General features: G+C 49.8%; 1 protein-coding gene across 1 annotated transcript in view; it reads right to left on the bottom strand.

The window, feature by feature from the left end:
• ZNF638 (zinc finger protein 638) overlaps positions 1-15,219 on the bottom strand; it is a 383,308-nt gene that overhangs the window by 298,080 nt on the left and 70,009 nt on the right. Inside the window, exon 7 of the mRNA XM_069205880.1 lies at positions 14,310-14,351. Within this exon, the coding sequence (XP_069061981.1) occupies positions 14,310-14,351 (42 nt within the window). The remainder of the gene's footprint in view (positions 1-14,309; positions 14,352-15,219) is intronic.

The following is a 15,219-nucleotide window of genomic DNA, read 5'->3' as shown; positions in this document are numbered from 1 at the left end:
GGGGTTCAGAGCAACCCCAAAGTCACCACACCAGCAGCTCAGGGCCGGTCAGGTGCAGAGTTCAAAGTGGTGCCCAAAACACATAGGCTAGAATGGAGAGAAGGGGGTGCCCCGGTTCCGGTCTGCTTGCAGGTAAGTACCCGCGTCTTCGGAGGGCAGACCAGGGGGGTTTTGTAGGGCACCGGGGGGGACACAAGTCCACACAGAAATTTCACCCTCAGCAGCGCGGGGGCGGCCGGGTGCAGTGTAGGAACAGGCGTCGGGTTCGCAATGTTAGTCTATGAGAGATCTCGGGATCTCTTCAGCGCTGCAGGCAGGCAAGGGGGGGATTCCTCGGGGAAACCTCCACTTGGGCAAGGGAGAGGGACTCCTGGGGGTCACTTCTCCAGTGAAAGTCCGGTCCTTCAGGTCCTGGGGGCTGCGGGTGCAGGGTCTCTCCCAGGCGTCGGGACTTTAGGTTCAAAGAGTCGCGGTCAGGGGAAGCCTCGGGATTCCCTCTGCAGGCGGCGCTGTGGGGGCTCAGGGGGGACAGGTTTTGGTACTCACAGTATCAGAGTAGTCCTGGGGTCCCTCCTGAGGTGTTGGATCGCCACCAGCCGAGTCGGGGTCGCCGGGTGCAGTGTTGCAAGTCTCACGCTTCTTGCGGGGAGCTTGCAGGGTTCTTTAAAGCTGCTGGAAACAAAGTTGCAGCCTTTCTTGGAGCAGGTCCGCTGTCCTCGGGAGTTTCTTGTCTTTTCGAAGCAGGGGCAGTCCTCAGAGGATGTTGAGGTCGCTGGTCCCTTCGGAAGGCGTCGCTGGAGCAGGATCTTTGGAAGGCAGGAGACAGGCCGGTGAGTTTCTGGAGCCAAGGCAGTTGTCGTCTTCTGGTCTTCCGCTGCAGGGGTTTTCAGCTGGGCAGTCCTTCTTGTAGTTGCAGGAATCTAATTTTCTAGGGTTCAGGGTAGCCCTTAAATACTAAATTTAAGGGCGTGTTTAGGTCTGGGGGGTTAGTAGCCAATGGCTACTAGCCCTGAGGGTGGGTACACCCTCTTTGTGCCTCCTCCCAAGGGGAGGGGGACACAATCCTAACCCTATTGGGGGAATCCCCCATCTGCAAGATGGAGGATTTCTAAAAGTTAGAGTCACTTCAGCTCAGGACACCTTAGGGGCTGTCCTGACTGGCCAGTGACTCCTCCTTGTTTTTCTCATTATTTTCTCCGGCCTTGCCGCCAAAAGTGGGGCCTGGCCGGAGGGGGCGGGCAACTCCACTAGCTGGAGTGTCCTGCTGGGTTGGCACAAAGGAGGTGAGCCTTTGAGGCTCACCGCCAGGTGTGACAATTCCTGCCTGGGAGAGGTGTTAGCATCTCCACCCAGTGCAGGCTTTGTTACTGGCCTCAGAGTGACAAAGGCACTCTCCCCATGGGGCCAGCAACATGTCTCGGTTTGTGGCAGGCTGCTAAAACTAGTCAGCCTACACAGATAGTCGGTTAAGTTTCAGGGGGCACCTCTAAGGTGCCCTCTGGGGTGTATTTTACAATAAGATGTACACTGGCATCAGTGTGCATTTATTGTGCTGAGAAGTTTGATACCAAACTTCCCAGTTTTCAGTGTAGCCATTATGGTGCTGTGGAGTTCGTGTAAAACAGACTCCCAGACCATATACTCTTATGGCTACCCTGCACTTACAATGTCTAAGGTTTTGCTTAGACACTGTAGGGGCACAGTGCTCATGCACTGGTACCCTCACCTATGGTATAGTGCACCCTGCCTTAGGGCTGTAAGGCCTGCTAGAGGGGTGTCTTACCTATACTGCATAGGCAGTGAGAGGCTGGCATGGCACCCTGAGGGGAGTGCCATGTCGACTTACTCATTTTGTTCTCACCAGCACACACAGGCTTGTAAGCAGTGTGTCTGTGCTGAGTGAGGGGTCTCTAGGGTGGCATAAGACATGCTGCAGCCCTTAGAGACCTTTCTTGGCATCAGGGCCCTTGGTACTAGAAGTACCAGTTACAAGGGACTTATCTGAATGCCAGGGTGTGCCAATTGTGGATACAATGGTACATTTTAGGTGAAGGAACACTGGTGCTGGGGCCTGGTTAGCAGGGTCCCAGCACACTTCTCAGTCAAGTCAGCATCAGTATCAGGCAAAAAGTGGGGGGTAACTGCAACAGGGAGCCATTTCTTTACACAAGCCCCCCCCAGCCTACAGGCCAGGAGACTCAGCCCAAGCTGGGAGAGTCTTCCTAGTCTGTCAGGCGAGGAAGAGTAGGAGAAATAGGCTGGTTAGTTGCAGGGCCTACTCTGCCTTACATCCTTCTGTTCAGGTCATTCCCTTTGGGGAACTGACCCACTTCCACAGTGATAGGACCTAGTCTGAATTGCCTCTTGTCTGCCTCTTCAATGTCTCCACCCATTCTTTCTATTTTGGTCTTAGAGGTGTCCACCTCTGCTAACCTTATCTTGGCCAGGGTCACCCCTAGCTTACCCAGAGAGGTTACCCAGAGCTGGAGTAACCCCACCATGACCAATAGGGTCAGGGGGCCTAACTTGCTATTTGGCATGGGGTCAGACCACCATGCTAAGGATAGTGCAGCCATAAAGGCTAACACCCAGCAGAGGCCACTGACAGCTGTCAGTGCCCAGAACCACACCTTTAGCTCTTCACCTAAAAGGGAAGGGGCTAAGTTACAGGCTTCTTTGGGTTCAGGTTGCCTGTCTGCTGTATTGGAGTGGGGGGTTACCACATCTTGTAGTAAACACCCTTCTTCCACTCTTTCTTCTGTTAGCTGAGGAGCCACCCACTCAGGTTTAACAGTTGCCTGACTAGCCAGGACTTCTTGTGGGTCAGGTTGGACTTTATCAGGGCCATTTTTGGAGTTCTCCCCTACTGGAGCAGAATCTCCCTGGCTTGCTGTAACCTTGGCTAAAGGTTGTCCACCCCTCCTACTCTGTTTTCTTTTCTTCTTCTTCTGGGGCCTGCTTGCATTTACTGCAGAGGCAGGATTTCCAGAATCCTTGGGAGAGGACTGGCACTGGACCAGTTCCTCTCTTGGGCTCTGACTAACCTCTGGGTAGTCATTTCCAAGGAGACAATCAAGGGGGAGGTCTGTACTGACTACTACCCTTCTCCAGCTAAGAGTGCCACCCACTTCTATGGGCACTAAAGCCACAGGCCTCTTAGTGACCCTGTCTAGGCTAACTCTTACCCTGGCAGTCTCACCTGGGATGTACTGGTTCGAGAGCACCAGCCTGTCATGCACAATAGTGTGACTGGCACAAGTGTCTCTCAGGGCAGTGGTTGGGATTCCATTCACCAGTAGGTGGTGGAAGTGTCTACTTCCCTCTGGAATCTCCAACTCACCTGTTGGGCCCTGTTTCCAGTTGAAGGCTATGAAGACCTCCTCATCTGAGGAGTCATCTCCCATGGCTACACTGGTTACCCCTGGAATTTTGTTCTGGGGTTTGTTTTTGGGACAAGAAGTGTCCTTGGTGTGGTGCCCAGACTGTTTACAGTTGTGGCACCATGCCTTAGTGGCATCCCAGTTCTTACCCTGGTACCCACCTTTGTTTTGGGTTGTGTCTTGGGGCCCACCCACCTGTTCTGGTTTTTGGGGGCCTACAGAGGACTCTTTTTCTTTGTTTCTAGTGTCACCCACTTTCTCCTGGGGAGTTTTTGTAACCCCTTTCTTTTGGTCACCCCCAGTGGAAGTTTTGGTTACCCTAGTCTTGACCCAGTGGTCTGCCTTCTTTCCCAATTCTTGGGGAGAAATTGGACCTAGGTCTACCAGATACTGAGGCAACTTTTCATTGAAGCAGTTACTTAAAATGTGTTCTTTCATAAACAAATTATAAAGCCCAACATAGTCACACACTTCATTTCCAGTTAACCAACCATCTAGTGTTTTTACTGAGTAGTCTACAAAATCAACCCAGGTCTGGCTCGAGGATTTTTGAGCCCCCCTGAATCTAATTCTATACTCCTCAGTGGAGAATCCAAAGCCCTCAATCAGGGTACCCTTCATGAGGTCATAAGATTCTGCATCTTTTCCAGAGAGTGTGAGGAGTCTATCCCTACACTTTCCAGTGAACATTTCCCAAAGGAGAGCACCCCAGTGAGATCTGTTTACTTTTCTGGTTACACAAGCCCTCTCAAAAGCTGTGAACCATTTGGTGATGTCATCACCATCTTCATATTTTGTTACAATGCCTTTGGGGATTTTTAGGATGTCAGGAGAATCTCTGACCCTATTTAAGTTGCTGCCACCATCGATGGGACCTAGGCCCATCTCTTTTCTTTCCCTTTCTATGGCTAGGAGCTGCTTTTCCAAAGCCAATCTTTTGACCATCCTGGCTAACAGGGGGTCATCTTCACTGGAGTTATCCTCAGTGATTTCAGAGGTGTTGGTCTCTCCTGTGAGGGAACCAGCATCTCTGACTATTATTTTTGGAGTCAGGGTTTGAGGGACCCTGTTCTCCCTAGATAGGACTGGTAGGGGGGAATTTTCCTCCAAGTCACTATCCTCTTCCTCTGAGTTGCCACCCTCAGAGGGGTTGGCCTTTTCAAACTCTGTCAAAAGCTCCTGGAGCTGTATTTTGGTAGGTTTGGGGCCCATTGTTATTTTCTTTATTTTACAGAGTGACCTTAGCTCCCTCATCTTAAGATGGAGGTAAGGTGTGGTGTCGAGTTCCACCACAGTCACATCTGTGCTAGACATTTTGCTTCTAAAAGTTGGAATACTTTTTAAGAATCTACAACTGGTTCTAGAATCTAATTCAAACTTTTACAAACTTTTAAACTCTAAAAGAAATGCTAAACAGGATCTAACACAAGGCCCTAGCAGGTCTTTTAAGAATTTAGAAAACTTTTCAAATTGCAAAAATGAATTTCTAATGACAATTTTGGAATTTGTCGTGTGATCAGGTATTGGCTGAGTAGTCCAGCAAATGCAAAGTCTTGTACCCCACCGCTGATCCACCAATGTAGGAAGTTGGCTCTGTATGTGCTATTTCAAAGTAAGGAATAGCATGCACAGAGTCCAAGGGTTCCCCTTAGAGGTAAAATAGTGGTAAAAATAGATAATACTAATGCTCTATTTTGTGGTAGTGTGGTCGAGCAGTAGGCTTATCCAAGGAGTAGTGTTAAGCATTTGTTGTACATACACCTAGAGAATAAATGAGGTACACACACTCAGAGACAAATCCAGCCAATAGGTTTTTATATAGAAAAATATCTTTTCTTAGTTTATTTTAAGAACCACAGGTTCAAATTCTACATGTAATATCTCATTCGAAAGGTATTGCAGGTAAGTACTTTAGGAACTTCAAATCATAAAAATTGCATGTATACTTTTCAAGTTATTGACAAATAGCTGTTTTAAAAGTGGACACTTAGTGCAATTTTCACAGTTCCTGGGGGAGGTAAGTTTTTGTTAGTTTTACCAGGTAAGTAAGACACTTACAGGGTTCAGTTCTTGGTCCAAGGTAGCCCACCGTTGGGGGTTCAGAGCAACCCCAAAGTCACCACACCAGCAGCTCAGGGCCGGTCAGGTGCAGAGTTCAAAGTGGTGCCCAAAACACATAGGCTAGAATGGAGAGAAGGGGGTGCCCCGGTTCCGGTCTGCTTGCAGGTAAGTACCCGCGTCTTCGGAGGGCAGACCAGGGGGGTTTTGTAGGGCACCGGGGGGGACACAAGTCCACACAGAAATTTCACCCTCAGCAGCGCGGGGGCGGCCGGGTGCAGTGTAGGAACAGGCGTCGGGTTCGCAATGTTAGTCTATGAGAGATCTCGGGATCTCTTCAGCGCTGCAGGCAGGCAAGGGGGGGATTCCTCGGGGAAACCTCCACTTGGGCAAGGGAGAGGGACTCCTGGGGGTCACTTCTCCAGTGAAAGTCCGGTCCTTCAGGTCCTGGGGGCTGCGGGTGCAGGGTCTCTCCCAGGCGTCGGGACTTTAGGTTCAAAGAGTCGCGGTCAGGGGAAGCCTCGGGATTCCCTCTGCAGGCGGCGCTGTGGGGGCTCAGGGGGGACAGGTTTTGGTACTCACAGTATCAGAGTAGTCCTGGGGTCCCTCCTGAGGTGTTGGATCGCCACCAGCCGAGTCGGGGTCGCCGGGTGCAGTGTTGCAAGTCTCACGCTTCTTGCGGGGAGCTTGCAGGGTTCTTTAAAGCTGCTGGAAACAAAGTTGCAGCCTTTCTTGGAGCAGGTCCGCTGTCCTCGGGAGTTTCTTGTCTTTTCGAAGCAGGGGCAGTCCTCAGAGGATGTTGAGGTCGCTGGTCCCTTCGGAAGGCGTCGCTGGAGCAGGATCTTTGGAAGGCAGGAGACAGGCCGGTGAGTTTCTGGAGCCAAGGCAGTTGTCGTCTTCTGGTCTTCCGCTGCAGGGGTTTTCAGCTGGGCAGTCCTTCTTCTTGTAGTTGCAGGAATCTAATTTTCTAGGGTTCAGGGTAGCCCTTAAATACTAAATTTAAGGGCGTGTTTAGGTCTGGGGGGTTAGTAGCCAATGGCTACTAGCCCTGAGGGTGGGTACACCCTCTTTGTGCCTCCTCCCAAGGGGAGGGGGACACAATCCTAACCCTATTGGGGGAATCCCCCATCTGCAAGATGGAGGATTTCTAAAAGTTAGAGTCACTTCAGCTCAGGACACCTTAGGGGCTGTCCTGACTGGCCAGTGACTCCTCCTTGTTTTTCTCATTATTTTCTCCGGCCTTGCCGCCAAAAGTGGGGCCTGGCCGGAGGGGGCGGGCAACTCCACTAGCTGGAGTGTCCTGCTGGGTTGGCACAAAGGAGGTGAGCCTTTGAGGCTCACCGCCAGGTGTGACAATTCCTGCCTGGGAGAGGTGTTAGCATCTCCACCCAGTGCAGGCTTTGTTACTGGCCTCAGAGTGACAAAGGCACTCTCCCCATGGGGCCAGCAACATGTCTCGGTTTGTGGCAGGCTGCTAAAACTAGTCAGCCTACACAGATAGTCGGTTAAGTTTCAGGGGGCACCTCTAAGGTGCCCTCTGGGGTGTATTTTACAATAAGATGTACACTGGCATCAGTGTGCATTTATTGTGCTGAGAAGTTTGATACCAAACTTCCCAGTTTTCAGTGTAGCCATTATGGTGCTGTGGAGTTCGTGTAAAACAGACTCCCAGACCATATACTCTTATGGCTACCCTGCACTTACAATGTCTAAGGTTTTGCTTAGACACTGTAGGGGCACAGTGCTCATGCACTGGTACCCTCACCTATGGTATAGTGCACCCTGCCTTAGGGCTGTAAGGCCTGCTAGAGGGGTGTCTTACCTATACTGCATAGGCAGTGAGAGGCTGGCATGGCACCCTGAGGGGAGTGCCATGTCGACTTACTCATTTTGTTCTCACCAGCACACACAGGCTTGTAAGCAGTGTGTCTGTGCTGAGTGAGGGGTCTCTAGGGTGGCATAAGACATGCTGCAGCCCTTAGAGACCTTTCTTGGCATCAGGGCCCTTGGTACTAGAAGTACCAGTTACAAGGGACTTATCTGAATGCCAGGGTGTGCCAATTGTGGATACAATGGTACATTTTAGGTGAAGGAACACTGGTGCTGGGGCCTGGTTAGCAGGGTCCCAGCACACTTCTCAGTCAAGTCAGCATCAGTATCAGGCAAAAAGTGGGGGGTAACTGCAACAGGGAGCCATTTCTTTACACAGACCATATACTCTTATGGCTACCCTGCACTTACAATGTCTAAGGTTTTGCTTAGACACTGTAGGGGCACAGTGCTCATGCACTGGTACCCTCACCTATGGTATAGTGCACCCTGCCTTAGGGCTGTAAGGCCTGCTAGAGGGGTGTCTTACCTATACTGCATAGGCAGTGAGAGGCTGGCATGGCACCCTGAGGGGAGTGCCATGTCGACTTACTCATTTTGTTCTCACCAGCACACACAGGCTTGTAAGCAGTGTGTCTGTGCTGAGTGAGGGGTCTCTAGGGTGGCATAAGACATGCTGCAGCCCTTAGAGACCTTTCTTGGCATCAGGGCCCTTGGTACTAGAAGTACCAGTTACAAGGGACTTATCTGAATGCCAGGGTGTGCCAATTGTGGATACAATGGTACATTTTAGGTGAAGGAACACTGGTGCTGGGGCCTGGTTAGCAGGGTCCCAGCACACTTCTCAGTCAAGTCAGCATCAGTATCAGGCAAAAAGTGGGGGGTAACTGCAACAGGGAGCCATTTCTTTACACAGACCATATACTCTTATGGCTACCCTGCACTTACAATGTCTAAGGTTTTGCTTAGACACTGTAGGGGCACAGTGCTCATGCACTGGTACCCTCACCTATGGTATAGTGCACCCTGCCTTAGGGCTGTAAGGCCTGCTAGAGGGGTGTCTTACCTATACTGCATAGGCAGTGAGAGGCTGGCATGGCACCCTGAGGGGAGTGCCATGTCGACTTACTCATTTTGTTCTCACTAGCACACACAAGCTGGTAAGCAGTGTGTCTGTGCTGAGTGAGGGGTCTCTAGGGTGGCATAATACATGCTGCAGCCCTTAGAGACCTTCCCTGGCATCAGGGCCCTTGGTACCAGAGGTACCAGTTACAAGGGACTTATCTGGATGCCAGGGTGTGCCAATTGTGGAATCAAAAGTACAGGTTAGGGAAAGAACACTGGTGCTGGGGCCTGGTTAGCAGGCCTCAGCACACTTTCAATTCAAAACATAGCATCAGCAAAGGCAAAAAGTCAGGGGGTAACCATGCCAAGGAGGCATTTCCTTACACTAAATAACTGTAAAAGGGGGTTTGTCACCTGCCTGACTTCACCACTCATATGCTCCCAGGGGCCTCTGCACATCTTTGATTCAAGATGGCAGAACCAAGTAGCCACCTGGATGAGCTCTGGTCACCACCCTGGGGTGGTGATGGACAGGGGAGTGTTAACTCCCCTTTCCTCATTTCAGATTTGCACCAGAGCGGGGACCAGGAGTCCGTGGACTGGTGCAAACCAGTTTCTGCATGGAGGACACCAAATGTGCCCTTCAAAGCATACCGGTGGCTTGGGGAGGCTACCCCTCCCAAGCCCTCTCACACCTATCTGCAGAGGTAGAGGTTATTGCTCCCTTTCCCACAGGAAATCCTGGTAGTGATCTGTGTCCAGTACACAGGTAAAATAGATTCCCCACCCTTTCGAAGTCCAGTGCAATGGAGCTGGAGTTCTGGGGGGGGTGGAGGAGTGGGGCTCTGCTCATGCAGGGGTGACAGTTTTGAGGTATGATTCCAACTTGTTTGATTCCAAACATGCCCAAGTTTGGAGTTACCATTATAGCCCGAAGCGCTAGGAAGGCGTTCCATAGGTAGAAGTCGTATTAATAGTGGTGGGGGCTTGGGGGCTTTCTTAGGATAGGAGCTGACCCTCTGCCCTATGTCATCTGTTTTTACGAATGTAGCACCAAGGTTGAGATGAAGAGGAATTATTCCCACCCCCAGAAGAGTTTTGTGGGCCTAATGAAGACTTTAGCCTTATCTTTGCCCCCCACCCTGATCATGATGCTTACCCGCTTCATTTTTGTGAACAACTCCTGTGAGTTTTTCTACTCATCCTGGTGCGGACCCACTTGTCTTCCTTCTTTCCCAATTCTTGGGGAGAGGTCAGATCAGCGTCCACCAGGAATTTATGCAGCTGATCAGATATAAAGTTATTCAAAATGTGCTCTCTTAGAATCAAATTGTATAAGCCCTGGTAGTCACTCACTTTGCTCCCATGTAACCAGCCTTCCAGAGTTTTAACAGCAGTCAACATCTACCCAATCTTGAGGACTCCTTTTTGGTTTCCCTGAACATGATTCGGTTTTGTTCAGTGGTCAGGCCAAAACCATCTAACCGTGCATTTTTGAGTGCTGTATAATTGTCTACATCTTCCTCTGACAGTGAGGAGTTTGTCTCTGCCTTTGCCAGAATAGGAGAGCCACAAGATAGCTGCCCATTGTCATAGGAGACCCTCTGTCCTTTAGAAGCCCTCTGCAAAGCAATGAACAATTTGTGAATTTCATCTCCCACCTTGTAAGGTGGGACTATCTTGCTAAGACTGCTGCCCCCTATATAGGAAGGTAGCCTCCTTCTAGCATGGTTACACTCAGTGTGTTTGACTGTGTTCACCAGGATTCTGCTAATCAGAACCCCCAAAAGGTGGACTAATAACCCAGAGAGTGGAACTGTAAGTAGTGTACTTACCTATAAAACTGTACTCTTCTATTGCTGGTGTGTGTACACCAAATGCTTAACACTACCCTCTAATAAGCCTAACTGATCGTCCACACAATATTAATGCTCTATTTATGGTGGTCTATTATTGCCTCTGTCAAGCCTCTGGACTGCACACTATATCATTTTGATATAGTACATACAGAGCCAGCTTCTGTAGGAAGTTGGCTCTGTATGTGCTATTTCAAAGTAAGGAATAGCATGCACAGAGTCCAAGGGTTCCCCTTAGAGGTAAAATAGTGGTAAAAATAGATAATACTAATGCTCTATTTTGTGGTAGTGTGGTCGAGCAGTAGGCTTATCCAAGGAGTAGTGTTAAGCATTTGTTGTACATACACAAGGCAATAAATGAGGTACACACACTCAGAGACAAATCCAGCCAATAGGTTTTTATATAGAAAAATATCTTTTCTTAGTTTATTTTAAGAACCACAGGTTCAAATTCTACATGGAATATCTCATTCGAAAGGTATTGCAAGTAAGTACTTTAGGAACTTCAAATCATCAAAATTGCATGTATACTTTTCAAGTTATTGACAAATAGCTGTTTTAAAAGTGGACACTTAGGGCAATTTTCACAGTTCCTGGGGGAGGTAAGTTTTTGTTAGTTTAACCAGGTAAGTAAGACACTTACAGGGCTTAGTTCTTGGTCCAAGGTAGCCCACCGTTGGGGGTTCAGAGCAACCCCAAAGTCACCACACCAGCAGCTCAGGGCCGGTCAGGTGCAGAGTTCAAAGCGGTGCCCAAAACACATAGGCTAGAATGGAGAGAAGGGGGTGCCCCGGTTCCGGTCTGCTTGCAGGTAAGTACCCGCGTCGTCGGAGGGCAGACCAGGGGGGTTTTGTAGGGCACCGGAGGGGACACAAGCCCACACAGAAATTTCACCCTCAGCGGCGCGGGGGCGGCCGGGTGCAGTGTAGAGACAAGCGTCGGGTTCGCAATGTTAGTCTATGAGAGATCTCGGGATCTCTTCAGCGCTGCAGGCAGGCAAGGGGGGGTTTCCTCGGGGAAACCTCCACTTGGGCGAGGGAGAGGGACTCCTGGGGGTCACTCCTCCAGTGAAAGTCCGGTCCTTCAGGTCCTGGGGGCTGCGGGTGCAGGGGTCTCTCCCAGGCGTCGGGACTTTAGGTTCAAAGAGTCGCGGTCAGGGGAAGCCTCGGGATTCCTCTGCAGGCGGCGCTGTGGGGGCTCAGGGGGGACAGGTTTTGGGTACTCACAGTATCAGAGTAGTCCTGGGGTCCCTCCTGAGGTGTTGGATCGCCACCAGCCGAGTCGGGGTCGCCGGGTGCAGTGTTGCAAGTCTCACGCTTCTTGCGGGGAGCTTGCAGGGTTCTTTAAGCTGCTGGAAACAAAGTTGCAGCTTTTCTTGGAGCAGGTCCGCTGTCCTCGGGAGTTTCTTGTCTTTTCGAAGCAGGGGCAGTCCTCAGAGGATGTCGAGGTCGCTGGTCCCTTTGAAGGCGTCGCTGGAGCAGGATCTTTGGAAGGCAGGAGACAGGCCGGTGAGTTTCTGGAGCCAAGGCAGTTGTCGTCTTCTGGTCTTCCGCTGCAGGGGTTTTCAGCTAGGCAGTCCTTCTTCTTGTAGTTGCAGGAATCTAATTTTCTAGGGTTCAGGGTAGCCCTTAAATACTAAATTTAAGGGCGTGTTTAGGTCTGGGGGGTTAGTACCAATGGCTACTAGCCCTGAGGTGGGTACACCCTCTTTGTGCCTCCTCCCAAGGGGAGGGGGTCACAATCCTAACCCTATTGGGGGAATCCTCCATCTGCAAGATGGAGGATTTCTAAAAGTTAGAGTCACCTCAGCTCAGGACACCTTAGGGGCTGTCCTGACTGGCCAGTGACTCCTCCTTGTTGCTTTCTTGTTCCCTCCAGCCTTGCCGCCAAAAGTGGGGGCCGTGGCCGGAGGGGGCGGGCAACTCCACTAAGCTGGAGTGCCCTGCTGGGCTGTGACAAAGGGGTGAGCCTTTGAGGCTCACCGCCAGGTGTTACAGCTCTGCCTGGGGGAGGTGTTAGCATCTCCACCCAGTGCAGGCTTTGTTACTGGCCTCAGAGTGACAAAGGCACTCTCCCCATGGGGCCAGCAACATGTCTCTAGTGTGGCAGGCTGCTGGAACTAGTCAGCCTACACAGATAGTCGGTTAAGTTTCAGGGGGCACCTCTAAGTGCCCTCTGTGGTGTATTTTACAATAAAATGTACACTGGCATCAGTGTGCATTTATTGTGCTGAGAAGTTTGATACCAAACTTCCAGTTTTCAGTGTAGCCATTATGGTGCTGTGGAGTTCGTGTTTGACAGACTCCCAGACCATATACTCTTATGGCTACCCTGCACTTACAATGTCTAAGGTTTTTGTTTAGACACTGTAGGGGTACCATGCTCATGCACTGGTACCCTCACCTATGGTATAGTGCACCCTGCCTTAGGGCTCTAAGGCCTGCTAGAGGGGTGTCTTACCTATACTGCATAGGCAGTGAGAGGCTGGCATGGCACCCTGAGGGGAGTGCCATGTCGACTTACTCATTTTGTTCTCACCAGCACACACAGGCTGGCAAGCAGTGTGTCTGTGCTGAGTGAGGGGTCTCCAGGGTGGCATAAGACATTGCTGCAGCCCTTAGAGACCTTCCTTGGCATCAGGGCCCTTGGTACTAGAAGTACCAGTTACAAGGGACTTATCTGGATGCCAGGGTCTGCCAATTGTGGATACAAAAGTACAGGTTAGGGAAAGAACACTGGTGCTGGGGCCTGGTTAGCAGCCTCAGCACACTTTCAATGTAAACATAGCATCAGCAAAGGCAAAAAGTCAGGGGGCAACCATGCCAAGGAGGCATTTCCTTACAGCTTCCTACACCTTGTCACATCTATTTCCATGGGGAGATGGTGTTGCCTCCCTCTCCAACAGGAAATCCTTTGTTCTGCCTTCCCATGTTTGAGCTGGTCAAGCAGCAGGCGGGCAGAAACCAGTCTGGAGGGAGGCAACAATGTTTGCTGCTTGCAAAACCCTGAAAGGCTAGTAGGAGCAATACTTTTAGGGGTGGTGGGGGTGGTGGGGGGCGGGGGGGGGGGGGGGGGGGGGGGGGGGGGGGGGGGGGGGGGGGGGGGGGGGGGGTGGGGGGGGTGGAAGGGGAGGGTGCCCTATAAGGAGCCCCAGGGTGCATGGAAGCATACAACCAATACTGGCAACAGTATTGCAGAATGATTGACATTTGATACCAAACATGCCCAGGTTTGGAGTTACCATTATGTAGCTGGATATAGGTAGTGACCCTGTGTCCAGTATACAGGTAAAATAGATTCCCCACGCTTGCGAAGTCCAGTGCAATGGAGCTGGAGTTTGTAGGGGGGCTCTGCTCATGCAGGGGTGCCCTCACAGACTGGTACTTGCACCTTGCCCACTGGGTTAGGAGGCCTACCAGAGGAGTGATTTACAGCGACCGGGTGCAGTGACCTGTAATGAAAGGGTGCATGCACCTTTTCACGAAAGCTGCAAATGGCAGGCCTGCAGACACATTTTGCATGCGTTCCCATGGGTGGCACAGTACATGCTGCAGTCCATGGGAAACCTCTGCTGCCCCAATGCCCTGGATACCCAAGTACCACATACTAGGGACTTACATGTGAGCATCAGTAGGCCAAATGGGGAGAGCAAAGTAACTAGGCAACCAATTTAAGAGGGAGAGAGCACAATCAGTGGGGTCCTGGTTAGCTGGATCCCAGTAAAAACAGTCAAAGCATACAGACAGCAGGCAAAAAGTGGGGGTAACATAACAAAAAGAGTATTTTCACACAAATGTGTTATAATTTAAAAATACAAGGCAGAAAGTGTTGCATTCTATTGCCATGCTTTTTTTTAATTTATTAAATGAGTTAAGAAAATGAAGGTTTATAGGATTTTCAGGCATTCAGCGCATACCTGATAGTTGTATTAAGCACCCCATGGCTGAAAAGGTATACATACAAACACCGCAGATTGCTTTTTAATTCATCGTTAGCTATAGAGCTATTTGAAGCAAGTCAATAAAAGTGTGCAAAGGATAAAAAAAAGTCATTCTTCGCCATGGTTACATCTGACAGCCACATTGAAAATACAGAAAAGTAAACAAATAATGCGAGTCACCTTAGATTCTTCAGCTTCAATTATATCAGCAAATATGCGTTCCTAAAAAAAACAAAAAAAAACAGTAAGAAATTAAAATCTGTAACAGTGTCTGATAGATGTGTAGATCACAACTGAGATACCTTCCAAGGAAGAAGACTCAAATAGTTTTGAAACAGAATGCGGTGATAACCATCAGATGATTCTGCACAAACCTAGGCGCATATCCAGCAAAACACAACTGTAAGTCTAGGAACAGGACACAAGTAAGACATTACATGTTCAGGTAAAATTAGATGAGCAAAATTAAGGCCAGGAACTGAGAAAGGCCCAGCCATAGAAAGAGACATTTTAGAACAAAGTTTAATCATAATGTAAAAAGGACGGTATAATAAAAGGAACCTGCAGGAATACACTTTTCAAAAAGAAAAAAATATCTGAGAAAACTTTCTTAAACAAGATACTCATTTCATCAGATTATGTGAACCACTCCTATCGCAGTCTCTTAAAGAGGGCAAACTAAAGAATAAGCCCTGAATAAATGGCACTAAAAACCTTTTAACTGCTATCTACTAATTTGTGATTCTGTCCTCTCATCAGCATCTAGGTAATAGAACTTGGAGGGGGGAAGAGGAAAAACGGCTAGTATAGTCATATGTAAACAGACTATGGTGACCTAAGGCAGTTTTCCAGTTCAACAATATAGGAAAATGCCCTTGTTGGCATGGTTACCACCCACTTGTTCCCTTACATTGATGCCCTCTGGAAATAGGTGTGACTGGCTTGGGAGAGTTGCCTCTCTAAGTCACTGGATTGCTTTAAAGGGCACATTTGGTGCCCTCTGTGCATAAACCAGTCCACACCGGTTCAGGAACCCTGCTCTGGTGTGAAACTAGACAATGGAAAGGCGAGTGACCACTCCCCTGTATGC

The sequence above is a fragment of the Pleurodeles waltl genome, chromosome 1_2, assembly GCF_031143425.1.
Source record: "Pleurodeles waltl isolate 20211129_DDA chromosome 1_2, aPleWal1.hap1.20221129, whole genome shotgun sequence".
Lineage (NCBI taxonomy): Eukaryota > Metazoa > Chordata > Amphibia > Caudata > Salamandridae > Pleurodeles > Pleurodeles waltl.
The sequence above is the reverse complement of the archived record's forward strand: the minus strand, read 5'-3'. Positions and strand labels throughout refer to the sequence as shown.